The following is a 27,211-nucleotide window of genomic DNA, read 5'->3' as shown; positions in this document are numbered from 1 at the left end:
CCCTTTGGAACAATTGACCACCATTCAATCTTGTTTCAATTAGTCAATATTTACGTTAATTAGTAATTAACATAGTTTTTGACAATTTTCTCAAAAAAGACAGTTTTTTTGACAGTATACATTTAGGATCGTCTTTTTATATTATATTTTCAATAATTACGGTCATGAGTTCGAATCCACATCTCCATTTGTTGTACTAAAAAATATTTTTAACAATTACTTTTATAAATATATAAATAATATTTTAAAATCTTATGATCCATCGAAAAATTGGAATTCAAAGGTAATAGAAAGTTGTAATTACGAGGTGTATTTGACTTAAAATAAATCTTTTTTACGTCTAAATCACTAGAATTGTTGATTTTGATACGGTTTCAATATTTGATTCCTTACCATATTAAAACATTACATGCAATTGTTACAGAAAAATCATCATTTATTATCCATATTCCAATTAATGGCTTAAAATGGCAATACAGTATTGAGACAGCAACAATATCAACACCATACCCTTCAATCTTTATCAAAAAAAAAATATATCATTCCCTTCGTGCCTTTAAATTACAAAGAAAAAAGAAATTAGTACAGTTTTTACTATTTGTTAATTGATTTATAACCTTTTATTATTATTTTTAAATTAACGTTAAAATCAGTACCTATTTTTGGCAGTTACAGCCTCAGGCAATGGACACGTGTCATTCGTAGGGCTTTACACGGTGAAATATTCTGGTGTGTGGTCCCGACGAACCTACCATTCATGTAAAGTGTTCATATTGGCAATTTTTTATGAAGCGAGGCTCCGTACGCGCGTCTGCGAGTCGATTCTGTGAGGAAGGGTTCACGCTTACTATTGTGCACTCCTTCTGGTTTTTGTTTTAATTGAATATATATGTCGTGAGGATTAATATTAAATAAATATTTCAGAAGTTCAATAAATTACAAGTTTTTTTTTTCAAACTTCTCAGTTGTTATTATTAATATTTATGTTTATATTAGTATTATTTAAAAACAAATAAAGTTGATTGAAAATATATGTTTTGTTGAGCTATACTTTTACCATAAATCATAGAAATTTTAATGGAAGGTAAAAAATGGAAATTGATCTCTTGTACTATCAAATATAATTTTACTTTAAAAAAAAATGTCAATAAATATCAATTTTGATTTTTCGACCATGAAAGTGGTCTGCTTAACTATGCACGGTAAAAAAACTGTTTTTTAATGATTGATTATGTTTGGATATGTTCACAATAATGATCGTTAAAACATTTAATACTTCCTTGTTGTTGATACGCTGACCAAATAACATCAATAATTAATAACTACTAGATTTGTTATCGACGATAGTTAGTTATCCATCATGATTATTGTCTTACTAACAATATATGCAATTGGGAAATGATTGATTACTCGAATTCATATATCGTGAAACTCACGCGAGATAAAAGTCAATTAGTAGATATATATGTCCATTTAAATTTATGCTCATTAGACATTTATTTTTGCTATTGTAATTTAGGAGACCTCAAAATATAACAATACCAACTTTACATCAGGATCAATCATTTAATCTCTAATGAGAAGATGAACAATAAAAGCTCGAGAGATTCTAATAATTTTTTCCATTTTAAAAAATTAATCAATGTCACTATTTTATTAATATTTATGTAAAATTTCAAGAATAAATTACGTATTTGATCCATGAATTTTGAGAGCGGTGTATAATAAAGTAATTTTAACTTTAAAAATATCTATATATCATAAAATTTAAACTTAAAAATTATTAATAAGTTGAACTTTCAATATATATATATATATATATATATATATATATATATATATATTTTTAAAAAGGTTGAACTTTGAATATTATTTTATGACAAATACGTTTTCGAAATTTAAAAGTAGTTATTAGACACAAATCAATTTTTTTAATACATCGAATATGAGGTGTGGAAATTCAAATCTATAGTGCGCGTGAGGCTGTTTTACAAGGAACGCGAATTTTTTATTCTTTTTCATCAAGAAGGTGGGACCCATATGGGGGTGGGCAGTTACAAGTTACAGTGAATGACACGTGGGGGCGGCGGAGCGGAGGTGGGGCCGGGATCGGAGTTATAAATCGCAGGCTCCCCCGGCAGCCATTTCCGCCTCCTCACCAAAACCAGAAACCAGAAACCACCGTACGCGGCGGCGATAATGGCGACGGATCCCGACCGCGGCATTCTCTTCCTCATCCTCCACTACCTCGACCAGCAGAATCTCTCCGAAACCGCTCGCTCGTAAGATCTGAACCCAAATTAATTAATCATCATTAACCTTAATTTTAGAAAATATTATTTGATTTGATTTTTTTTTTAAATTGAATTTTGAGGCTGGAATGCGAAACTGGATTGTATTTCAACATGAGTTACTTCGAAGAAATGTTGAATTGCTGTGCTTATAATGAAGCCGAGAGTTATCTCTGCGGATTCACCGATATTCACGACAATCTCTACTCCACCAAGATTTACTTCGGGATTAGGAAGCTCAAGTTCCTCGAAGCACTGGCCGAGTACGCATATATATATATATATATATATATATATATATATATATATATATATATATATTTTTTAAAATTTTATTCTACTTCCACCAAGAAAACGTGATTATAAGACGCGATTTTGCATGCAGTGGAGAGCGGGAGATTGCTCGGGAGGTGGTCGAAAACGACATCGAAATTTTCAGCGAATACAACCCAGGGTTGGTCCAGCAAGCTTTTGAGCTCGTGCAAATGGAGGATTTTATGCAAGTTTTCAATTTCCGTACAGCTTTTTCCTTTTTCTTTTCTTTTTGCTGGTTAAATTGCATCGATTATGCCTCGTGAATCTTTTCTAGCTTAAACTACAAGTTTGGGCTATGAAAATTGAAATTTCACTAAATTAATTTGAAAAGTAGGTTGTAGAATTAATCGTTGTTGAAGAACTTGCTAAACACTTCTCAAAGTTGATCTACTAGACAAACATTTAAAAAATTTAGGCATCTGTTAGATGTTTATTAAAGTTTAGAAGCCTAATATTATACATAATTTTTAAAATTTAGATACAAAATTTGTAATAAGCCCTTAAAACTAGAGTTGTGTCTGCTTAATCTTTTTACTTTTAAAAAAATCTACTTTGTGTTTAATAAATCACTCACATTAATTCATTTAACATGATGGCCACTTAGCAAGTTCATTTGAGACATAATTCTTAAATAATATGTCACAGCCGCCTTACACTAACAAAATTAGTAATGGAGACTTATTTCTTATTATATATAAAATAAAAAATTTAGTCACTTGTTACAATTTTTTCTAAACCGCAAAGGCTATTTAGTGGGGACCTAATTTGAACTTTTTAAAGTAATGTAATTAAATAAACCACTAAATTAATGGATCAAACTTATAATTTAATGGTTTTTACTTTTTATTATTTTTTATGATTTTACAAACGAGGATGTCTGATGATCATATCGTCATCATAAACAAACAGGTCTCACAGGTTGCTGTCGAGCTACAAAAATTTGAAGGAAGCAAGAAAAGTTGTAATGGCAAATATCAAGAGATGCATCAATGCGAATCCGCTTTTCGAAGGGAAGCTCACTCTCCCACCGCTTCCAACAACATTGCAGAGGCTCTACACGGAGGCGATGGCCGGCCGTGGTTTCTTCAATGGTCGTGAAGTACCACCGGCCACTTGTCGGAGAGAGTCGAACGATTAAACCGTGGAAGCTTCTAGCGGTCAACTTTCCAAACGTTTTATATGCGTTATTTCTTCGTGATCTTTAACATAGATAAATGTTAGAGAAAGTTATGATTGGAAAAGGGACATTGTTGGCCACTTATTTATGGTTTTTTCTTAATGAAATAAGGACTATTTAAATATATCTAGTCTAGTTTTAACAGAAATATTTACCCCATATAGTAAAAAAATGAAAGTAAATTATGACATCTTAGGTAGAGAAGGGATACATGAATAAATCGACACTATATTTGAAGATTTTGATATTATATGTGAGTATGGTTAAGAAAAGCTTAAAAGAAATGATAGTATATATCATCGTCGAAGATACTCTATATCGATTAAGTGAATTTCATCATCCAAATACATTTAGCGATAAAATGTAATTTGTCGTAAAAGGTGATTTTTGCCAACAGAATGTAAGATTTGGTCGGCAAAAGTCTATCTTGATGGTGCTACGCCTGTTGAAAAGGGCTTTGGCAACGAAATTTTTATAAGCTGTAGCGCTAGTGATTTTCTACATTGGAAAAAATCGAATTTCTATAACAACAATAACAAGGTGCACATTTATTTTTGGTGGCTCAATCGTAAGAATCTCACACTGTGGTTGAGTTGGAACAATCTTAGGGTTAAACAACTAAAGTGAAGCATATGGCACAACTAGGTCACAAGAAAATGTCGGGGCCACCCCACAAGTTTGACGAATTCGAATTCGAGAGATCCTGGGCAAGGGCATACAATAAACTTTCAAAATTAGGTATAATAAGTTTTTCATCTTCAATTTCTTGTCTAAGAAATTCTAGACATTTTTTAAAATTCTCAAATCTATTAGACACAAAATTGAAATGTAACAATGTTAGACATGTGTCTATCTTAGGTTAATAAAACAACCATTTGGTGAGGTAGAAGCTTTTTTTTTTACAAAACTAGCAAAATATTTTTCAAAATGATCCAATTGATAAATTTTAATATTTATATGTTTAAACAATTAAGAATTAAATTGAGAATTATCATAAAAGTTAGGTATCAAAATGTTATATTGGCCAAGGGAAAAAAAAACATTAATTTACCACAACATCATTCGTGATTTATTTTCGTTGGGTAAAAAAACAAAGAAACGTTTTCTTCTGGTCAATAGGGCATTTGATAGAAATATTGTAGTTTTTGAAACATATTCTAAAATTATACTAATTTTAAATTATTTGTAAAAAAAAATAGTAGTTTCATGTTTTATATCTTAGGTCAGAAATCGTGGGTCAAAGACACGTTTTCAATAAAAATCTGAGCATGATGGAAGGTCTCGCAGCTACCGGAACTATAAAGCAGAATGATAATAAATAACACTGATATGATTTATAAAATGTTCTATTTTATTTCATGTACTTTTAAAATGTGTACTTTCAATAAATCTAAAAAATAGTCCTTATCGTTAGTTTGAAATTAAAATCAACTGACATGGTCAAAAGAAAATTGTCCTATCATATGTTAGATGGTAGAGATTATATTTAAAATTTAACTAAATTTTGAGATAGCCACATGATCGTAGCTTAAAATTAATTGACATGTACTCTTTTCTTCGAAATCGAAAGTTCGATATTCATATTCCTAAATTGTTGTACTAGAAAAATTAAATTTTAAGATAAGTCTAAAAAGACTAAAATAGAACCACCAAATACGGGGCTAATATAGTATTTTAACCTATATGATATATCCCAGCTTATTGCCGTATTGACCAAATTTAATTGGGCCTTGATAGAAACCACTAATTGGGTCGAAATGGATATTGTGCAAGAAGCCCACGAGTGAATCTTTTGGGCCATACTTTGTTCCCCATGAGGCCCACAAATATGGTAGATTCTGCGGACCCCTCTCTCTCCTCCTGAGAATCTCTCTAGCAGTGAGAAAACGAACCAAAAAGTCAAAATTCAGAAGTTTGAAAAACAGAACTCATTTGCCAGAAAGGACACAACTTTGTCAATAATGGAAAATTCGGCCGATTCGGAACCGAATTTTGGGGAAACGAGACTCTTTTTGAATTTTGGGATATTTGTATAGATACAAACTTCAAAAAATAACATACTTATCATAAAATTATCAAAATAATTAAATTAACGTTTAATATATATATATATATATATATATACCCTTATAAAAAAACACTCGAATATATATTCATCAGTAAAACAAACAAATATATATTTTTTTAGTAAAAATAAATAGGGGGCGGGGGAATTGAATTTTCAACCTCCCGAAAAGATTTAAAAAAATTTCAGTACTTGTAGTTATTTTCATTTTAGTCCCTATAATTTTAGAGAATGATCTTTTAGTCCCTTTTGCAAAATTTTAATACATATTTTACACGTAACGGAAACTTTTAGTATAAAATAATGTTTACATTTTAATAAATATATTAATTTTAGTGTCGTGTTGAAATTGTGATAGAAAAAAATAAGATTACGAATAAAATTAAGGAACAAAAATGGTCACTTTTAAAAGTACAGGGACCAAAATAAATACTGGGACTAAATGAACCAAAATTGAGAACGCAAAGACTAAAACGAATATTTTAAAAGTAGATGGATCAAACTAGTATTTTAACAACAAAAAAAAATTGTTTATCGTTAAATTATGTATATGTTAGCCAACATGAGGTTAGTTCATAAAAATTGACATATATCTCTAATAAAAAGTTATAAGTTCGAATCCTCCACCTCCACTTCCACAGGTTGTACTAAAAAAAATTATGTTCATATTAACATAAATCAAATACAATCAATCGTATTAATTAACTATCATAGAAAATTAATTTAAACAAAAATGAGACATTTCTACTGTTCTAAAAACTCCCAACCAAAAAAGAAAAAAAACTAGAATTATAAACCAAGTGAGAGTATTTTCATTATTGTTTTTTGAAAATTGCAGTGTTAGAGAGAACAAAAACAATGATTAGGAAAGCCAATAAGGGAGGCGGAATTTGTGGGCCTTTATTGGGCCTTCGCGTACTCCAAAAATCAGACAAACTCAAAAAGCAAGCAATCCTCGTATATCGAGCCATCGTGGGACCCACTCTCCAATTTTGTTTCTCTTCTGGGCCGCACTTCCCAGCTCTGGCCCAATTCCTATTCATTTTCTCTGACCAAAATGCCCCTACCTTTCCCGCCTTCGGGAAATTAATTACATAAATACTAATTTTCCTGTGCTTTTTTCTTTCCCCGATACAATTAATTGTAGGTAAGAAGTTGGAACCTAAGAAGAGAAACAGATGTTAATGGGATTTGTTTTCAACTTTTTAATTACAGTTTAGTTTGATTATTATATTTTAAAAACATCTATTTTTCGTCACCTATTTTTAATATTTATTCATTTTAGTCTCTATACTTTTAAAACGTTAAATTTAATTCATCTAATTAAAACGTGATCATTGTATCATTTTCATTTTTATCACAATTTTAATAGGACATTTGACTCACTAAATTTTTTTAAATGTAACCATAAATTTATATTATAGGACATTCATTATATATGAAATTTACAATACAATTTTACAAATAAGTATCAAATTGGTAATTTTTAAAAATTAATAATCAAAATGAACGATTTAAAAATATAAAAATGGACCAAAATAAAAATTACCGTACCAAAATAGTATTAATGAAAATTTTAGTTCAACCATGGATGAAAATTTAAAAGTATACGAGACAGTTCGTGAAACTCATTTTCCAAGAGATTTTTTTTTTCTATTTAAATCCAACTCATCATAACCGAAGGAAGGGCAATTTCGTCCAAAAAGTTTCCAAATGTTACGAGTGTTGGACAACCCAAAAATAAACACACCGAAATAAAAACTAAAACAATCGAAAGCATCCAACGTTCGTCCTTCGTTGTCAATCGTTCTCGCGACCGTTTTATCCGCCGGCTTCCGTTTTTCCGGTCACCGGAGATAAGTTCCGAGCAGCAGCTCGCCGTAGAGAATCATCTCTCTGTACAAACCTCACAATGCTACACCAGCGACCACCGCCATTTTCAGTTCTAGCTGCATTTTCGCTGTGTTGCTCCTCTGCTTTAGTTTCCTTCTCCCATGGCGATTCTCAGACTCCGTTCTCTCAAATGCCTCCCATCTCAGGTACTCACTCTCCATTTTCTGGTTATTTAGCGAAAAAGGTTGTTTGGATTTGGATTTTCACTTTTTTTCACAGCCGGAAGAAGATAATGTTTACTATAACAGAGAAACAAAATTAGGATCACTTGCTGATTTCTTGCCCTTTCTTTTTCCACTGTTTAGGGTGGAGAAATGATGAGTATTATAACGGTGGAGGGCTCGGGTTGGGAAGTCCGATGGGGTCTATTGCGGAAGGGCCCATAACGGAGCCTGTGGAGCACTCATTTTTTGTGTTGGCAGCTGAAAGAACTCGTAGGAAAGATCCTCTCAGTGGCTTTCAAGTCTACTCCGGCGGCTGGAATATTAGTGACCGCCATTATTGGGCTGTAAGTTTGTACTTTGTTCTCCATACTCAACCCTTTGATGAAATCATGAAATAACTTTGGAAGTTTGAGCTGCTGCTATTTGCTATAAGATAAATAAACAAATAGAAGCGTAATTCGTTTCTATTTGATGATGTTTCTTGATGAAAGAGTATGTCATTAATTATCATTTCAACTATGTAGTTATTTTTATCTGTGATTAGATAACCTTAGTGTTAAAATGTATAATTTCTTCACCAATCGTGCATTATGCGTTGGGAATACTTGGTTTTTGTTTAAACCTTCTCTATGGAAGTTGACTTGAGTGATTGGTTTTAGTCTTACCATTCAGTGCTTTTAAGTGAAGCGTTTTTTCTAGTGTGATTAGAATTTTCAAAATCACTTCTAACCATGTAATCAAATACAATGTGAAGTTTGAAAAATGTTTCTAATTCCTTCCAAAAATTCATACCAAACTCAGGTACCTTATCTCAAATTTGTCAACATATAACGATTTATTTCGGTTTTAGTTGCGAAGATTTTATGCAATGGGCTGTTCTGTTGTGACTCACCTCACTTTTATCTGCTTTCCGGTATTTTACATCCTTCCTGTGATTTGTTAATCCATTATAGATGACGTCTTTCCAGAGATATCTCTGTTTCTCTGTTCTTACTCTGTGCTTCTGTCATTTGGAAACAGTCTGTTGGGTTCACTGCAGTTCCTTTGTTTGCTGTTGCTGCAGCCTGGCTCTTGGGTTTTGGGATTTGCTTATTGATCATCTCTCTTTGTTACTTCTGTTGCGGAATGCAGTCGTATGGCTATTCTCGAACGGCTTATACTCTTTCACTTTTTTTCCTCATAATGTTCTCCATTGCAGCAATGTGAATATCCTCTCTCCTTTCCACTTGTTATGTATTTGGTTGAAATCTTGGGGAAGAAAAACTGATACATTATCTTGTGTTCAGCATTGGATGTGTAATTTTATACATTGGCCAAGGAAGGTTTCATAATAGTACATCAGAAACATTGGAATATGTCATAGATCAGGCAGATTTGACTGCTCAAAAGCTCCGCGACGTATCTGATTATTTTGCTGCAGCCAAGCAGACTGGAGTGGATCAAGTTTTTCTGCCCTCTGATGTTCAAACCGACATCGACCAGATTGAGACGAAGATAAACTCTTCTGCTAGTATTCTTGCTGACAAATCTGTGCACAACTCAAATGACATTAAAGATCTCCTTGATTCTATGTATGTCTAGACTTCTCTATTTTTCCTGTTTCCCATGTTTCAATCATAAGCTGATGATCTTCATGACATTGCAGTCGTCTGGCACTTATAATTGTCGCAGCTATTATGCTTCTATTGACATTTCTCGGATTCTGTAAGTGTTTTCCAATTCTTAATTATGCTCTTACTTACAAAAACTCCTTCATGTGATTCTTACTCGGTTTAGTCTGATGTAACTTTTTCTTCCAGTATTCTCCATGTTCGGTATGCAACTTCTTGTCTACATGTAAGTGAGACTGTAAATTTTCGTTGTTCGCTTCTTCTCTTCACTGAGCGTCGCTCTAAAGTAGTGTGTTACCATACTGTATTTTCTTAAATAACTGTCATGATATACTATTGCAGCCTGGTGATTACTGGTTGGTTACTTGTCACTGGGACGTTCATCTTATCGGGCACATTTCTTATTCTCCACAAGTAAGCTATGTTCAAATCTTATGCTGCAAATACTTGAAATAGACATACAGTAAACTTCTGTAAAATGTTTGTAAAATTTACATCGCTACATACATCTAAAATGATGAGAACTTTACTGCTAGCTCATGTTCTTTTTCACTCTCTTTGCTCTTCAACTTTATAACCAAGCAAATCTGATATCTTTTCCGACTTGATATGTAGCGCGGCTGCAGATACTTGCATTGCAATGGATGAATGGGTCCAGAATCCTGCGGCGCATACGGCCTTAGATGACGTTCTTCCTTGTGTGGATAAAGAGACTGCCCAAGAGACACTGGTAAAAAGCAAGGAAGTGAGTGCTAAACTTGTCGATCTGGTGAACGAGGTGATCACGAACGTCTCCAACATAAATTTTTCGCCGAACTTCAAACCAATGTACTTTAACCAATCTGGTCCCATTTTGCCAACACTATGCAACCCGTTTCACCCGGACTTGACACCCAGAACTTGTTCTTCTGGCGAAGTAGACTTGCAAAATGCCACACAAGTAAGTCACAAGACCTCAAATCTCTAGCAGATGGGCACTGTGAAGTTCATTCTCAATTGACAAAGTTAAAAGAGAAGCTTTATAATCCTTTTTTGTCTGTTATCATCTTATTTGAGTAGGTATGGGGCGGTTATGTCTGCCAAGTTTCACCTACTGGTGATAATATATGCATCACGACGGGGCGGTTGACTCCGAGTTTGTACAACCAGATGGCGAGTGGAGTAAATTTAAGCAACGCACTGTCGAATTACGGTCCTACTTTGGTTGAGCTCCAAGACTGTTCGTTTGTACGACAGACATTCAATGAAATACATAGAAACTATTGTCCTGGTCTACAACAATACAGCAGATGGGTCTATGTCGGATTATCAACTATCTCCATTGCTGTTATGCTCTCTCTGATTCTATGGATTATATACGGTCGAGAACGGCGCCATCGCGCTTATACAAATGGCTTGATTACTAAACCAACTGGGGAAGAGTTGGAGGGGAACAAAGAATCTTGAGAACTGTAAGTGTGAGATTATTTCCACTGCTAACATAGCTGATATCCTAGGATCTGCTCATATTTTTTCATGTTCCACGAATGTAATATAATTCAGCGAGATCACCTTCAATGTGGAGAACTATTTTACCATAGTTTCGTTTGTTCATAACCGATGGCGCCATATTAGCCAGCTTGTTTTCATGCACATTGCAGAGGTATCAAAGAATGAGAGATCAGGACTATTAGACTGTGTTGTGTTCTGCTGTTTCTGATTCAGCCATTGAATCCAGGAAATATGGAATGAACTCGAAGGACCTGTAGGAACCGGTACGGTTAGATGACGTTTCGGAAACAAGTCGACGAAAGGTAGGTTATCATATAGTTTCAAGTTTGCATATGTGACAACTGGAGTATATGGAGTAATAGTAGTATAGCTTTGCTTGTTGATTAATTTTACTGAAATAAAAAGCAGTTTTTTTTACTACAAATGTTTGGGGTAGGAATCCGAACCCACGACTTTTCGGTCGGAATATATGTCTTAATTAATTGAATGTTACTAAAATAAAAAGTTGTAAGTTACTAAGGTGTGTATTTGTTTGGTGATATTATGAAAACAATAGATGGAATGAAAAACATATTTAAAAATTAAATCCTAATTAAATAAATTGTTAAAGGTGTGTTTAGACATATAAATTTGTTGGAACTACCAACTAAATATTTAGTTAAATCTAAAATGTAATTAAATAATTTATTAACATATATGTTATAAAATTTGTATAATTATTATTTTACAATATTATCTTTTACATTTTTAATTTCAACAAAAATAAATAAATGAAATGGGTTTACGACATTAAATATTATATTTATCAAAGTTTTTATAATGTAATCGTGCATTTTAAATTTTAAAATTTAAAATTTAAAATTTAAAAATACTAAAATTATAAAAATGTTGTTTTCAGATTTTTAACCATTTGAATCACAAAATTAAAAAATTTAAAAACAAATCAGCCACCCAAATATTCACTAAATCAGCTTAATTTTATTTACCAAGAAGAAAATGGCGAGATAAAGTTGTGGGAGGGAAATGTGTGTAATTTTCTGTTTCTGCTCGGCCACCTCCATTTTCTTGTGAAATAATTTTTTTTTTAATAAAACATGTATGATGGGAATCCAACTCACAATCTCACACATATGTCAATTACTACTGAGTTAAGTTTGCTTCGACATAAATTAGTTTTATTTTGTTTATAATCTAAAGGTAATTTTGATAGACGATAAGGTAGGAGTGGTAATTCTTTTATAAATTTGAAAAAAAGTTGTGATATAATAATGAGAGTTTGCTACCAAAGCGAGTATAAGTCAACGGTAATTGACACATATCAACAACCAAAAGATCGTGAGTTCAATTCTTCACCTCCACATGTAAAATAAAAATGAGAGTTTGCTTGTTAATCAATTGATAGCAATTAATGACGAAATTAACGAAGGAGTGAGGTAAAGATTTAAACTTGGTAATTTTCCTTTAGGTTTGAAAAATGGTATAGGTTTTAATGGGTCAGTTTATATAATTAAAAAATTGATTGTTTAATTAAAAAAAAAAAAACAGAATTGATTGTTTCATGGACCATTTTTTATTGCCAAGTTTAATGGACAAAATCTAGTTGATTTTTTAAATTTGAATCAAAGTTGAAATTTCTCCAATCTATTAAAAAAATAAAAATCAATCTGTTTGACTAATTGACTTGCAGGCATAGAGAAAAAATAAGTTCGATAATTAGACGGCTCCATTAATATCAGAGTTAATGAAAATTCAAAGGCTCAGAATTCTTATGGAGGAGATGGCTTGGAGCCAAGGGATTGGGTCCACATTAATTTATTTCAAAATTTTAATATAAAATTCAAGCCCAAAATTAATGTGTTTTAATTGCATACGTTATTATCTTTTCTTTTCTAAACATCTTTTTGTTCTTGGATCATTCTGGTAAAGCACTCAAAACTATATTAAAAAAAAAAAAGAAAAAACATTTTAGCTATTTATCATTCTCTTCTTAACAATTGTGCTTTAAAAAATAAAAAAATTGTTCCCCGTACTAAAATCTTGGTGTAAACCAATAATACGAATAAACAAATACAAAGTTGAAGAGTTAAACTAGTTATAATATTAGTAACTCGGACTCTGTTTGTTGTATAGAAAATAGTAAAAAATACTATGTATTTATATTTCTAGTATTAGGTTTAAAATTTTTATAAAAATAGCATAAATTACAAACTTATATAAAAGTTTGTAACGATATTTTTATAAATAGGCACAAACACACCCATATAAAAACACAAATATTTAATTGCCTCATCTCCTATCTTCTTGGTTCCAACTTTGGTCGGCTTCAAGTGGCCATATTTCAGTGATTGTTATTGAATATATTTTTTTCAGAAAAATTTCAACTCCATGACTAAAATGTTTTCCACAAAATAAAAATAAAAATGACTAAAATAATATATAAAACAAATTAGGTTTTAATATTATTTTGGTCTAACGATAAAAAAAAATACTCTGTTAAAAAAAAATATATATATATACACTATTTTGGTCTATACACTTTTGACTTTTACTTTTAAAGTGTCGAACACATTTTAGTATATTTATTTTCATTTTCATGTCATTTCTTAGAAGTGTCTTGAAATGTAGTCATAAATTTTTATTTGAGAGTTTCAATTGTATATAAAATTTTTGTTAAAAATTTTCAAACAAATATCAAAATTGTCACTATTTAAAAATATAGAGATTGCCAACATGAACTTAGGTAATTGGTATCTGTTCCTTATCGAGATCTCATGAGTTCGAATTCTCTAAATCCCACTTAGTGTACTAAAAGATGTATAAAAACTAAAACGAATGTTTTGAAAGTATATGTTTTTACCCTTAAAAAAAACCTATTTGTTAAGTGTTAACCATGACAAAACAGCGTAAAATATATATATATATATATATATCTAAAATTATTTAAATTTGAGCGTTGGATAATGGGATTGGACTGTCATGGGGGATACATCACCAACCGGACAACAGAAGTTGAGACGTATGAGCGGCGAAAGTGGAGAGTGCTTCCTCTTTATGGGCAACCCAATTGCAACATGCCACAATCTTGCTTCCCCATCACCCTACCACTCTTTTAATGTCTTCACCTTTCATCCCATGTGATTTGCCTTTCAATCATTTTCATCAAAATATGGGACGGGGTTTATATTCTCGATAACAACTTTCTGATCTAACAAATTATCACTAACCCTCAATGTATTATAGTATATTCCTACATAACAAGCCTCGATGACGTATTACAATACGAGAGTAGAGGAGTACATCAATGAATTGGCACCGCATTTAAATGAAAATTACGGTGAGAGAAACGTAAGTATGGTTGAAATTAGAAAAACTTAAAATATTTTAAAGTTACTACATATATCAACAAAACACTTCTTCTTTTTCGTTCGCTCACTCGTACGAACTTTAAAGTTAGAAAACACATGTCCAAAAATACTAGTGTTGATTCGTCGAGACAATCTTCATTATAGAAAGCAATTAACATAGAAGCTTAAAAACAATAACAAACCTACAATTGATCGTTAAAGGTCAAATTTGTTTTGATGTGTCAGCTAATTGTTCTAGATAAATTTACACATTAATTATCAGTCATTCAACTCAAAAAGTATTTTGAAACGTTTATAAAAGATCAAGGACAATATCGAAAATTTTGCCATAAGTATTTTTTAAACAAATGATAAAATTCATCGTTATTTATTTATATGAATATTCATAGGGTTCCATGTCAAAATCAATTGACAATGAGAAAGAGCAGTCCATGCCATTATATATAAATCTAGGTCTCTTCTCTTTTCGATTGAGATCTTTAACATGTCCCATCAAGATCGTAGCTCTTTTTTCTCATCGATCTTGGTCAAATCTCATGTTTTGACCAGATACTTGTTTGAGTTTTTGGACTCTAATAGCATGTCAATATTCATGGTTTCTAACTCAAAATCAATTGACAATATTCATGGTTGAAAAGATATTCAACCGGAGAGATTTGACAATTTAGGCTGGAATTTTTTTGTATCTATTTGCCAACTTTCCTATAATTTATTCAGCCGGATGAGGGGTAACCAACCCTTGCGGGAAATCAAAGGCCAACAATATAGTTATTACTTATAAATATCAATATCATCTATGTTAAAATATACTCATTATTGCAATTCTACGAACTATAGCATTAAATTATGTAATTTTTCATTGACATTTGACAATATGAAATGTCAATGCACGACAAACTGTATTTTAAAAAAACTATAAAATGTTATATATTTTTTTTAAATAAGTTATAAATATTGTCTCAAAGTTGTCCCATATTTTTAATATTACATATATTTAATCTCTAAATTAAGAAAAAAAATTGTCAATTACATCTCCAAAAATTTTAGAATATACTTCTATATCGTTAATAACATTAACATCAAAAACTAAAAAAGTAGTATAATTAAAATCAAAATTTTTATGGGGTCGATGCTAAGAAGTGCATATATTCCTAAATAATATTTAGACTAACAATTATCTCAATATTTTTTACCAACAGATTCCACTGTTTTTACTTTTATAATTTACCTATTTTTTTTTCTTAGAAAAACGTTTTGATTTTTTATAATGGTCCTTTTAAAATATAATAATATGTTTATAAAAGTTAATAGATTATTAATATTATTATATGTAATTATTTTATATTAAACGGGGCGTAGACCGAAATTAAAATCCCTGGTTTATATCCAAACCCAAGATTTCCCAGTCCGATCTGGTCCGATCCCAAATTAGTTCCTATTTGTAAAATATAAACATTTTTTGAAAATAATAAAAAAAGATTAGTCAACTTTTAACACACCTCGTCCATTAAAACCAACACTAATTTCTAGTAGATAATTGAATTGAGTGTTGAAATTTCCATTTTTCATATAGACTTATATTTTGACAGCTGTAAATCGACCATCCACATTTAATTACGTGATTCCCGCCCCTCTTAGATTTGTCAACTAAAATTTCCCAATTGATTATTTTTTTTTTTTTCCCAGTTTACTAAATTCCGCATCGTCACTTTCTCCAGTAACGTTATGTTTACTCTGTTTCCTTTTTCAGAATCTCGACATGTCGTACGGAATGTTATCATTAGCCATCGGCGACAATTTAAAAAATGACTGAATCAACTCAAAAATTCGTCAACAATTGCAGCCCCAGCCGACGGATCGTTTCAATTTTACCACACCACATGTCTTTCGACCAATTCCAAATCTTTCCACCAAATCAAGATACAATTTTTACTGCGTCGGACCATTTCAGAAGTGAATTAATTCATGACAGTAAATTGTAATAATGTTTTCGTGAAATATTGGTCCCATCAGCCATGACAATATAACTCAATTGGGTAGGAAATTATTTACATTTTTGGGAGTTGTAAATTCAAATTCGACTTCTTTACTGAACTAAAAAAATGAAATAATATTCGTTTGTTAACCACATGAATTGTTAAGATTAATATATAATAGACATCGATGAAAATTAAACTTGCAAATATGTGGACAATTAATCCAAACAAAGAAAAATTCAGCAGTGTCATTAGAATTGGTATTTCAAATTCAACTTTGGCGAGTAGGGATGTAAAAAAAAAAAAAAAACTTGTAGCACCCAATCCTTACTAGTACTCAATCTGGTCGAGTCGGAAAATTTTCGATTTGACCTGAGACGGAGTCAAACCGGAGATCCTAATTCGGTCTCTGGCAAGGATGGAGATGGAAAAAAATCTCTCCACCCCTCCCTCATTTAACATTTTATTAATTTTTACATATGATAATATTAATTTTTATAAACACATTTTTAATTTTTTAAAACATTGGAATGGTATTTAATTAAATTTTACTCTATTCTATTTATATTTTTCAAAGAATTAAAATATTTATAAATCTCTTTAAAAAAATGTAACATATATGTATATCGGGGATTGGTTCCTCGCGGGAATCCATCCTGATCGAAAATTCCTGTCTCGTCCATGCCTCAAAATTTTGGATACGATGGTGTGGATGGAGAGAAAATCCCAAGAGATGGAAATGGCTCCACCTCGTCCCGCCTCGTTGATGCCCTATTTTGTAAGGTAACATTGTAAACAAGAAATTATTTACAAATATTTGAACGAAGTTATTTATTTATTTTTTTGACAACTTAAGTTGCAAGAGAAAAAATGCTGAAATTTACATTACGGTTTGGCCGTCACCCATCACAAGCAAGAGAAATCTTTACAGTTACATTACGTGGAGCTCACGCAATGGATACCGTGGTCACAACGCCTGTCGCCCGAGCAAATCCTCACCCAATGGCAAAACTGTAAATAAACGAAACCGGACCTGATTTTTTCGTACTTTCCCATATCTTTTCTGTCAGAAGCATCTTAATACGTGGCAAACTCTGAAGATCATAAAAGCTGGATAAACGGCTCCCATTTTCGTCTTCTTCCACAGTCAATGCCCGTTTCAGCCGTTAGATTAAGAATCCCAACGCTCCTCCAACCGACCCTCTCCTCAAAACCCTAACCACTCTCTTAACTCTACCATGGTTAAGTCAACTGACTCCCCTGATTTCCAGAAATACCCCCAATTTTCCACTTAATTACGATCCGACCCGATTATTTCTGATCTATAAAACTGGCCTTTGAGAATCGTTAGGTTTGCCAAACTAACGCCCCGAGGGGCCCCCTAGAGAGGGTACACGACAGCCTTCTTCTTCGCTTTCTCTCTCCTCTTCTTCTCTCTCTCTCCTCTGGTCTCCAATGGTGACTTCATCTTCTTCCTCGAAAACCAGATCCAGCGGCCCGGTGATCCGATCACTCTCGCCGGGCGGCAGGTTCTGTAACTCCCCTTCTTTGTCGTCTTCTACATCGGCTTTTGCTTCCTCCACTAGCTCAAGCTTTTACTCCTCTTCCTCCGCTTTCCGTCACGATGACCATCGTGATTTCCGCAGCCATCATCAACCTCGATCCACCTCTCCCAGCCGTGTTAACGTTTATTCATCTCCTTCACTTGCTCCTTCTGTCCGTTTCTTTATCGATAACCGTTCCATTTCTCCGAATCGATCCGTTATTGTTTCCAGGAAGAATCGTCCGGTTTCTAATGTTAAGAAGACCTGTATGTGCTCTCCGACGACGCATCCAGGCTCTTTCCGGTGCAGTCTCCATAAGAATGTTTCCAGTAGCGGAGGCCACGGGCAGTCGGTGTCGTTTCCTTCTACCAGGTTGAATATGCGGAGATCGGCTATGGCGAACTCGCTTGTTCGAATCGGCGGAGTGGAAGGGGAATGGATGAAGAGAGCATTGACGACTCTGATTCGGCCTTCTTCGCACCAGCAGAGGAGGAGAGCGGCGTTCCAACCGAGATCCAGTCGGCTCTCGGTCATGTCCAAAGCCGACGATGCGTGAATTTCAGCAGAAGGTACGGTGATGTCTAAATCTTTATGATCTCAGGTTCGAAAAAGCAGTAGAAGAAGCATCGATTCGTGAAAGTTTCTGATTAAGAGTTATAGCGAAAAGAACACATACAGAGCTGATCTTCAGGCGGTATCTGAGGTGAATTTTAGTAGATTTGTTTGTTTGCCGAGTATGTAACTCGTGATGAGTTCAGCTTTTGATTACGAAGCGGGACTGAGTCGGCTCGCCGAGTTCTGTACGGAGGGATGTTTCAACAGTCGAAATCCCTTCGTGGTTTTGGCAGAGGATTGAAGAAGAAAATCCAACGAATTACCCTTTGTACATAAAAACATCATTAGCTGTGGAAGGAGAATTTCGGACATTTTTCTATTACCAATTGAACAAAAGAAAGAGAGGAAAAAGAAAAAAGAGAATATAATTCAAAGAATAAATTCAACATGAAGTAACCTGTAACCGGCTTTACTTTTCAAAAGGTTTAAACCCCGTTGGGATGCGAAACGTGATCCGTGAAAATTCATTTGTATGCAGCGTTGGGATTCCGTTTATGCCGTCGTCGTACGTTACCGTCGGGTTGGTTGCGTTCGTCGTGATTTTCGCCCCCCGTCGTTTCACGTGTTCCGTTTACTCCGTCGTGTTCTTTCCGGTGCCAGGTATTTTTTTTATTTTTTTATCCGTATTTAATTTTGAATTTTTATTTGTTATTGTTGTGAAATATTTATTTGGTGCAGGACGTGCCGCTCGGTGATAATGTCGTCACGATTCCTGCGCTGAGGTTCTTTGAGCTCAGAGATGTTGGAAAGTCGAAACTTATGAAACTTTGACCTTTGACTTTTGACCAGGTGAAGATCGTTCGTTAAAATGGCGAATGGGCCCAGGCCCATCGGACCTTATTTTTACCATGAAGAAACTTTACAAGTGAAATTGAGACAGATCTTAATGAAGGAAAATTAAAGAAAAAACAACTATGGAGTGGTTTCTAATCAGATTCGGCTCCAAGAAAAAAGAGAGAACTTCTGGATAAGGAAATGTGAATAAATTTAACAGTTCAGAGTTGGCTGGATTTACCATACGTGAAAATGAGGTGAAGAGGGAGTATCCAAAAGGAAAATAATAATTAAAAATAAATAAATAGATAAGGAATGGGACCATATGTGCTGGAAATGACTGAGAGGTGAGGCAGACATAAGCCAGGAATGGTAGCACAGTAAATTTGGTTGGAGAGTATTGATTTTGGAAAATAAGTGGGGCCCATGACGGTGAGGCCGAGATTCTTGTGACCCCAACGGCAGTGTCGACTTTATGGTTCTGGGTTTTAACTTTAAAAATTTTTAAATTAAATATTAAAACTGGATCGGCTTTTTTTTTCTTGGCCGAAAAAACAGGACTGGCTTGGACTTTTTAATGGATCTTTTTTTTTTTTAATAACGGTCTGATTTTAATTTATTTTAAAAGTTTTAATTTGTTATCTAATTAAGTTTTAAGAATTATAGTGAATGATCTTTTAGCTATTCGAAAATTTACCCTTTTTTTTTCTTTCTATTTTTGCATCCATTCTTAAGTTCTAATTCTTCAATATCACGTAATGATTAAATTTATAATGATATGGACAATTCAGTGAATTTAATATAATTGTAAGGAATAATTTTAATTTTTTTTGTTGACAGCGATTGTGAGGATTGAAGTGAACTTTTAAAAGTTAAATTTATAGGGTTCAAATTGATATTGAGTTTTTACTAAAATTTTCTCTTTGACAGAGTTTATACTAAAACAAATAAATTGAGTTGCCTACTAAATTTCAAATATGTTCCAATATACTAGTGGGAATTTCAAAGGGCGACTCCACCACCACTTTATTCATTCCTATTTAACGTCCACACATTTTTCTAGCCAAAAAAATTAATTATTTGGACTCAACTTAAATCTTTTTTCATATAAGAAAAAGTTTTTTTTTTTTAAATACTAGTTTTGTCGTTTTATTTTGAGCTTTTGTTTATTTACGTCGCTCCACTTTTAAAATGATCATTTTAGTTATCGTGTTTTCGGCTTTTTTTTAGTTTATTTTAGCCTCTTTGATAATTGAAATTGTAAAAATGTAACATTTTAGTTTTAGTTTTCAAAATTTTAACACATGGGAACTCTTCAATATAAAGTCATGAATACATTTCAAAAAATGCAGTGGGACAAAACAATCGATTTTTAAAAGTATAGACGAAAACCAACATTTTAAAAGTATAGAGACTAAAATAACAAAAGTTCAGCATAGAGATGGAAATAAACATTTTAAAAGTATATAAACCAAAATAATATTTTAATCTTTTTGTTCCACATTATTTGTATGACCATAAGGGTAAACGAAAAAAAAATCATACATAGAATAAAAGCTTAGTTCGTGTAGTTTTCATTTCTATCGACGTCTAAAAATCCCTTCGATTTAGCTTCTCCCCTAGCTTTAGACTTATTGGACCCTAATGCTAATTAGAAGAAATTATTGCATTAGATAACAACGTTGATGCTCTCTAATAATCATTAAAATTATCGAAAAACTCTCCAATAACAATTAACCACCTATATAAATTTAAAATATTTTTGTGATTTTTCTCTCATATATCTAAGGGAGTAAATTGCGAACTCCATATAATTAAAAAATAGATTTCTTGTATTTATCAACAGTTGTTTGCAAAAAAAAAAATCAAAATGGTAGAAATTACAATATTTTTTAAAAGTTGATGAAGATTACAGTTTGGAATTAAAAAAATTTGAATTAAAATTGGATAAAAGTAAAGTGTTGTATTGTAACTAAATTATTAATTTGTGGTAAAATTAAAATTTAATTAATTGAAACGAAAGAGCGGCGGCAAGGTGGGGGAATCTAGTCCACGTGTTGGTGCAGCGTAATACAATGGGCGGAATTCCAAAATCCGAATGCGCGTTTTTCGGTGCAAACTCAGATCCAGCTGGCAATCGCATTCCTCAAAATCATATGGGAGTTGTTGCTGCTCTTCCCCACACACAATAAAACCTCAAATAAAATACAAACCCCTTTTTATATTGTTTCCTTTTTTTAAATAATAAAAAGATAATAAATCCATTTGATTGCGCTCCAGCTGTCCCTTTCTCTCTCTATCTCTCTTTTTTAAAACTAATGTTCAAAACTTTATCTATTTAAAAAATCAAGTTAACCTCTATAGTCTGTATCATTCAAATATCAAATGACTCGCTCTTGTTTTAAAAAAAATTAAGTAAATATATATATTAATACCTGACCTTCTTGAGAGCTTGCGCAATCGAGAGAGCTGTGTGAGAGAAAGACCTCGAGAAAGAAACAAATACTCTAATGTTGAAGTTAGTAAAAGATCGATCTAAACTGTCAATTTGATGAATTAGATTGCATACTAGGAACATAATGATTTCTTTAGTTATAGAGTGTAAGGAGACGAGACTTACAATCATTTTGTTATGCTCTCTGATGAGTCGTTATGCGGTTAGAGACAGTTGGACATGACACCTCGATGCTTAACATTTTCAAGGTGATCTTCAGTTTGGTTGAGCTATTCAGTACTACTGTGATAGAGCTTAATAGGTCCACCACTAGAATGAGCTATTCACGCTTATTTGTGGATGAGCTAAATAAGTCAGCCACCAGAACGAGCTATTCACCCTTACAAAATGAGAAGCTTAATAACTCGACCGTTGTTTATCTTCAAGGTATTATCATCTGATCCCTAAAATGATCTATTCTTATCTCACCATTATGTTAAGTCATATTTTTGACACCAACAATATATTTAAAATATCATATTGATTTTTTTGTTATTACAACTCTGGTCCCATAATTTGAGTAATAATTCAATTTATATTTTATAATTTAGGCTTAGTTTAATTTTGAACTTTCAAATTAATTCATACCTAATTTTTATAGTTGGTCATAAATCACTTTTTATTCACTCTAAAATTAGTTTTTTTTTTTTTAAAATGGTTATTGTTTTAAATTTCAAATTTATCCTTCTATTTCACCTTTAAAATTTGAGAACTATTATTTTTTTCATTTCTAAATTTTTTTTATCACTTTCTAAATTTGTTATCTTTGATTTTGTTTATTATCTCATTTGTTTCTCTATTTTTGTAATATCTTCTAAATTTTTAATTTCTCTATTTTCTCTAAAATAATTTTTTTGTTAAGAAAATTTTACCTAAAATATTAACCATTCCGAGTCATTTTTAATTATATAAAAATCACTCTAGGTAACCAAACATTAAAATACAAAATCAATTATCATTAAATCTTTTTCGCTAAAATACTAATTATAAATTTATTTTCAAATAGGCCCTTAGAAAGGAAAGTGTTTTTCAGTTTTCAGTCGGACCAAAAGGACAAACATAGCATAAACTATTTTTTGACCCTTCATATTTTCCTTTTTCTGGAACGTCCTTATTTGCAGGGCATATGATTGTTTTTGTTTTTGTTTTCGGGAAAAAAACACCGAAATTTGCTATTAGTTAAAAAATATCTTTATTATTTAAAAAATTTCAATACAATTATCGACCATTCAATTTTACCCCTATTCTTTTTTTAAAAATGATAACCAATTCCTTACTTCTTCCACTTTTAAACCATTGATTATCACATCAATATTTTATTCAAAATATTAATAAATATTTGGTCAAAATGATATTTTTAAACGTTTATTTAAGACAAGAAGGATAGACAGAAAGATTTTAAAAAGATATGTTTTTTAGGATAAAATGGCAAAGTTTAGATATGAGTTCTTTTTTCTTTTTTTTTGTCATTAAGAACCGGGCCAAGATGTTATCCAAGTTAGGTCGAACCAACATTAGGCCCAACCACGACTGGCCCAAACCGGCCCAAATTGTATTGGCGGCGCCCACAGGCCACAACAAAACCCGTGTACTATTTATTCCCAACCGGGTTCAACTCCTTTATTTTCCTTCCCGGCTCTCTCTATTCTCTCTCTCAACATTTAACTAACACTTCTCTCCATGGCTATGCCGTCTCTACGATCTCTCCGGAGATCCTCACCATCCATTCTCCCATTCTACTCGATCCGATGGCTCCCGTTCAATCAAATTTCGACTTCGACTTCGATTTCATCGTCTTCATCGATTTTGCGGCCTCTGCTCACCGATTCGAGTTCGGATGGCGATCGGTTGCGGATCGCTGCTTCTATTGGTGGTTCCTTCCTCAAGTTGGCCTCAGGAATTTTGCTTGCCTCCGGCTTAGGGTTTCTTTATGTGTCTGGCACTTCTGATTCGCCTGTATTAGCTTTTGCCGATTCAACTGTGGTGAATAATGCTGAAGATGATGTCGTCGAGCAGCCGTATTCGACTTCTTTTTTCCGGAAATTTTCTCTGCCGGAAATCTCCTCCAAGTTTCTGTTCAGAGGTTGGTGGTGATCGTTCTTCAGATTTCTTGGATTGTTCGTTATTTTGTCCGGTTTGGGGGAGTAGAAATGGTGAGGAGAGTTGAGGTGTAACATGGCGGGAAAGAGGGAGGGAAATGAAATTGTGTTAACATTGTTAACTCTTTGTTTCTTTCTGTTTTGTTATCGCAGAGGAATTTCGACGAAAGGTATTCTTCAATTACGAGAGACGCATTCGATTATACAGCCCTCCCGAGAAGGTATCGTCTACTTAGATTGTGTTTTTACCTTGCGGATGATTTGTCAATCGTGCCAGTCTTATTTAAGGATTTTCGAATTCTTTTGTGGTTGTGCTGCATTGTGTCTTGTTTTCTCTTGCTGACACAAAAGGAGAAAAGAAGATTAAGCAAGGGTTTATTGATTGGTTCAACCCACAAAAGTTAATATATTATATGTTCTTTTGTTCTTGCAACTGTCATTTTTAAATTTAAATATCTTATGACTCGTCATTCGTATGGATGAATTCCTGAAATCAAAATCTTTCTTCGCAACTAAATCTGCAGGAAAATTTCTTTCGGACCATCTAGAAATTCCCCCTAGAATCTAGTTATTAAGATTGGTACCTATCCTACCCCGGTGGTGTGATCATGACCAAAATGTTTATGAATTTGGGGATTACAGAAGCCTGTAATGAGGCTTGATCTGTTCCAGAGGATTCGGGCTACCTCTTACCTCACAACATATCATTGCCTGTTATCTTTATTTTTCTATGCTTTTCAACAATGTAAAACTTACGAGCTTCTCGAGCTTCAGTTATCCATTGCAATAAGGTTCCACATGTTCATAGTTATTTGATTGTAAGTTGTAACTACATCAGATTATTTCGAAGTTTGTTATATTTGACATTTTTTCTTGCCATCTCATTTCCTGAAGGTCTTTGAGTATTTTGCATCATTTCGTGCACCAGATGGAGAATTGCTCATGCGACCAATGGATCTAATGCGGGCAGTGATTCCTGTCTTTCCACCTTCTGAGTCACATCTTGTTAGAGATGGATATTTAAGCGGCGAAAGAAACCCCGGCGAGCTACGTTGTTCCCCTTCTGATTTATTCATGCTGTTTGATTTGAACAATGATGGCCATGTATCTTTCAAAGAGTGAGTTGCCCATATTTTGTATTTTATGTTGCATTTGTTCTTTGTGCTATGATATTCTAATTTCCCGTTGCATCTTCAACTTGTCACGTCCTTTGATATTTTTTCACATATAGTCTTTGGATAATTATACTCGGGATTGAAGATATTTTCTTTGCTTAACAGGTACATCTTTTTGGTAACACTACTCAGCATCCCAGAAACAAGTTATCTTGTGACATTTAAAATGTTCGACATCAATAATGACGGGTACGTCAAGTGTAGCCTTGTTTAATAAATTTACTTTCCCGAACACTAGGGACATAGATCTTGCAGTTTTGGGACTTTCCCGAACACTAGGGACATAGTTTCATGCTTCATGTATAGATAGATATATTATTGTCCCATATGGGCCAAGCATCTTTTAGCTCAATGCTGAACTCTTAGGACATTTTAAACTACCATCAATCTCCTTGAGCAATTTTTTTTTTTTATCGTTTTTTTCATGAAAATGGTGCCTTGAGTGAAATTTTTGGATTTTGTAGAGAGATTGATAAAGAAGAATTCAAGAAAGTGATGGCTTTGATGCGTTCGCAAAACAGACAGGGCGCTCAACATAGAAATGGACGTCGTAGCGGATTAATAGTTGATGGCTGTGTGGAGAATGGAGGTTTGGTAGAGTACTTCTTTGGTGAAGATGGAAATGCATGCCTCCAACTTGAGAAATTTGTCCAATTTATGAAAGATTTGCAGAGAGAGGTAATCCGGTGCTAACCGAATGTGGAATTTTACTAAATTTTGTTATAACTTGCAAATAAAACAAATGTTCCTTGCAACATTTTGAATTTGCTTGAGATTATAAACTACTTATTCCCCTTCTATCTGAATTCTGAACTTCAAAATATATTAATTTGTGTTGTAGATGTTGAGATTGGAGTTTGCACATTATGATTATAAATTAAGAGGAAGCATATCCGCAAAGGACTTCGCATTATCCATGGTTGCCTCAGCTGACTCGTCTCATTTAGGCGGGCTGCTCAATCGAGTGAACGGAATGGACGATAAACCACAAGTTAGGGACATTCGTATTACGTGGGAGGAGTTCAGGGATTTTGCCGCTCTACGCAGAAAACTTCAGCCATTTTCTCTGGCATTATTCAGTTATGGAAAGGTAAACGGCCTCCTGACGAAGAACGATTTTCAGCGGGCTGCACGCCAGGTATCATGTTTATCTTCCTTCAACTTCCATATAAAACGAGAAGAACAACAAACCGCATCGCTTTTTGACTAGCGCGGATTTTGTGTAATATCTCAGGTGTGTGGCATATCTCTGTCGGACGAGGTGGTGGACATAATATTTCATGTATTTGATACAAATTGTGATGGGGAGCTGAGTGCGGAGGAATTTGTAAGAGTATTGCATAATCGAGAGAAGGATGTTGCTCAACCTGTGGAAGCAGGAATGATGGGGCTTTTCTCTCGCTGCGAAACCAGTTGTTGACCTTTTTGCAGGTTTGCTTTCTTCTTAGTTTATTAGTCACTGTGTAAAAAGCTTACCCACCCATTTTCATCTTAGGTGCTTTTGACATGTAAATAATAAATAATAAATAATAGCGTATTTTCTCCCCCGACTCTAAAGATTTTAATTAAATGGTTAAGTCATTAGGTTTGAAAGTTTGAAACATTTTGTGTAGTGCTTTGTATATAATATATTGTCATATTTCCACACTATTCTTTAATGTTACTTCTAAATACAAAATATTAACACCATAGGTGGGGTGTAGATTCCGACAACTAGGTAGGTGGCTATGTTGAATTTGATTCTTCAACTACTTTTTTACTATTAAAGATTTGCATCTTTTGAATTACATATTTGTTGTACTCGAAAGATGTTCATTTGTAATTTATTTCTACTTGGAGTTCTAAAATTATAAATGATTGTTTTATCTTTTATTGAATTATTTTTCCTATTTTGTATTTGCATGGTTGTTAATTGTTTGGAATGATAAATAAAAACAATTTGATAAAAAAAAAAAAAAAGTTACATTCATTCGAAGTAATCATGAAGTCAAGGAAAAGCAGGATCATATTATTATTCCCTTCGACAAATTAAAAGGAAATTGGATGGCGCAGTCTTGAAGACGGGAATTTGGGAAAACTGCGGACGTCAAACATTACCATAAAATTGAATTTTTAAAATTCACGAACACCACACTCCTGTAATTTTCTTTTTCATTCCTTGCT

The 27,211-nt window shown here is 33.0% G+C and overlaps 4 protein-coding genes across 8 annotated transcripts; all 4 read left to right on the top strand.

The window, feature by feature from the left end:
- The first annotated feature begins 2,138 nt into the window (after positions 1–2,138).
- LOC111010564 (protein TPR1-like) lies at positions 2,139–3,907 on the top strand. Of its 3 annotated transcripts, none has more exons than XM_022284034.2 (4): positions 2,139–2,282; positions 2,375–2,554; positions 2,677–2,745; positions 3,516–3,907. In XM_022284034.2, exons 1-4 carry the CDS (start codon positions 2,200–2,202, stop codon positions 3,742–3,744), a joined length of 561 nt encoding a protein of 186 aa, XP_022139726.1. In that variant the 5' UTR covers positions 2,139–2,199; the 3' UTR covers positions 3,745–3,907. The 3 variants fall into 3 exon arrangements, with proteins under 3 accessions (XP_022139726.1, XP_022139717.1, XP_022139734.1); XM_022284025.2 differs by having other exon boundaries at positions 2,677–2,790; XM_022284042.2 differs by having other exon boundaries at positions 2,677–2,807; positions 3,516–3,654.
- Positions 3,908–7,608: 3,701 nt separating this feature from the next.
- LOC111017025 (uncharacterized) lies at positions 7,609–11,184 on the top strand. 2 transcript variants are annotated; one of them, XM_022292780.2, is made up of 10 exons: positions 7,609–7,887; positions 8,047–8,249; positions 8,926–9,107; positions 9,192–9,476; positions 9,551–9,609; positions 9,705–9,741; positions 9,858–9,929; positions 10,131–10,455; positions 10,575–10,966; positions 11,156–11,184. In XM_022292780.2, exons 1-9 carry the CDS (start codon positions 7,761–7,763, stop codon positions 10,959–10,961), a joined length of 1,677 nt encoding a protein of 558 aa, XP_022148472.1. In that variant the 5' UTR covers positions 7,609–7,760; the 3' UTR covers positions 10,962–10,966; positions 11,156–11,184. The 2 variants fall into 2 exon arrangements, with proteins under 2 accessions (XP_022148472.1, XP_022148392.1); XM_022292700.2 differs by having other exon boundaries at positions 10,575–11,184.
- A 6,508-nt stretch (positions 11,185–17,692) lies between these two features.
- Positions 17,693–20,413, top strand: LOC111012506 (serine-rich protein-like protein). 2 transcript variants are annotated; one of them, XR_002601591.2, is made up of 3 exons: positions 17,693–18,460; positions 18,985–19,106; positions 19,185–20,413. XR_002601591.2 is itself a non-coding variant. In XM_022286680.2 (2 exons), the coding sequence occupies exon 1, from the start codon at positions 17,803–17,805 to the stop codon at positions 18,445–18,447; it is 645 nt and encodes a 214-aa protein (XP_022142372.1). In that variant the 5' UTR covers positions 17,693–17,802; the 3' UTR covers positions 18,448–18,460; positions 18,985–20,413. The 2 variants fall into 2 exon arrangements, 1 of the variants encoding a protein (XP_022142372.1); XM_022286680.2 differs by having other exon boundaries at positions 18,985–20,413.
- A 2,977-nt stretch (positions 20,414–23,390) lies between these two features.
- Positions 23,391–26,698, top strand: LOC111011739 (calcium-binding EF hand family protein). The gene is made up of 7 exons (XM_022285625.2): positions 23,391–23,857; positions 24,027–24,094; positions 24,768–24,991; positions 25,154–25,237; positions 25,513–25,726; positions 25,890–26,186; positions 26,283–26,698. Exons 1-7 carry the CDS (start codon positions 23,455–23,457, stop codon positions 26,466–26,468), a joined length of 1,476 nt encoding a protein of 491 aa, XP_022141317.1. The 5' UTR covers positions 23,391–23,454; the 3' UTR covers positions 26,469–26,698.
- The last annotated feature ends 513 nt before the right edge of the window (positions 26,699–27,211 follow it).

Source organism: Momordica charantia (genome assembly GCF_013281855.1).
Source record: "Momordica charantia cultivar OHB3-1 chromosome 11 unlocalized genomic scaffold, Mcharantia_2.0 BLBB01000011.1, whole genome shotgun sequence".
In the NCBI taxonomy this organism is placed as follows: Eukaryota; Viridiplantae; Streptophyta; class Magnoliopsida; order Cucurbitales; family Cucurbitaceae; genus Momordica; species Momordica charantia.
The sequence above is the reverse complement of the archived record's forward strand: the minus strand, read 5'-3'. Positions and strand labels throughout refer to the sequence as shown.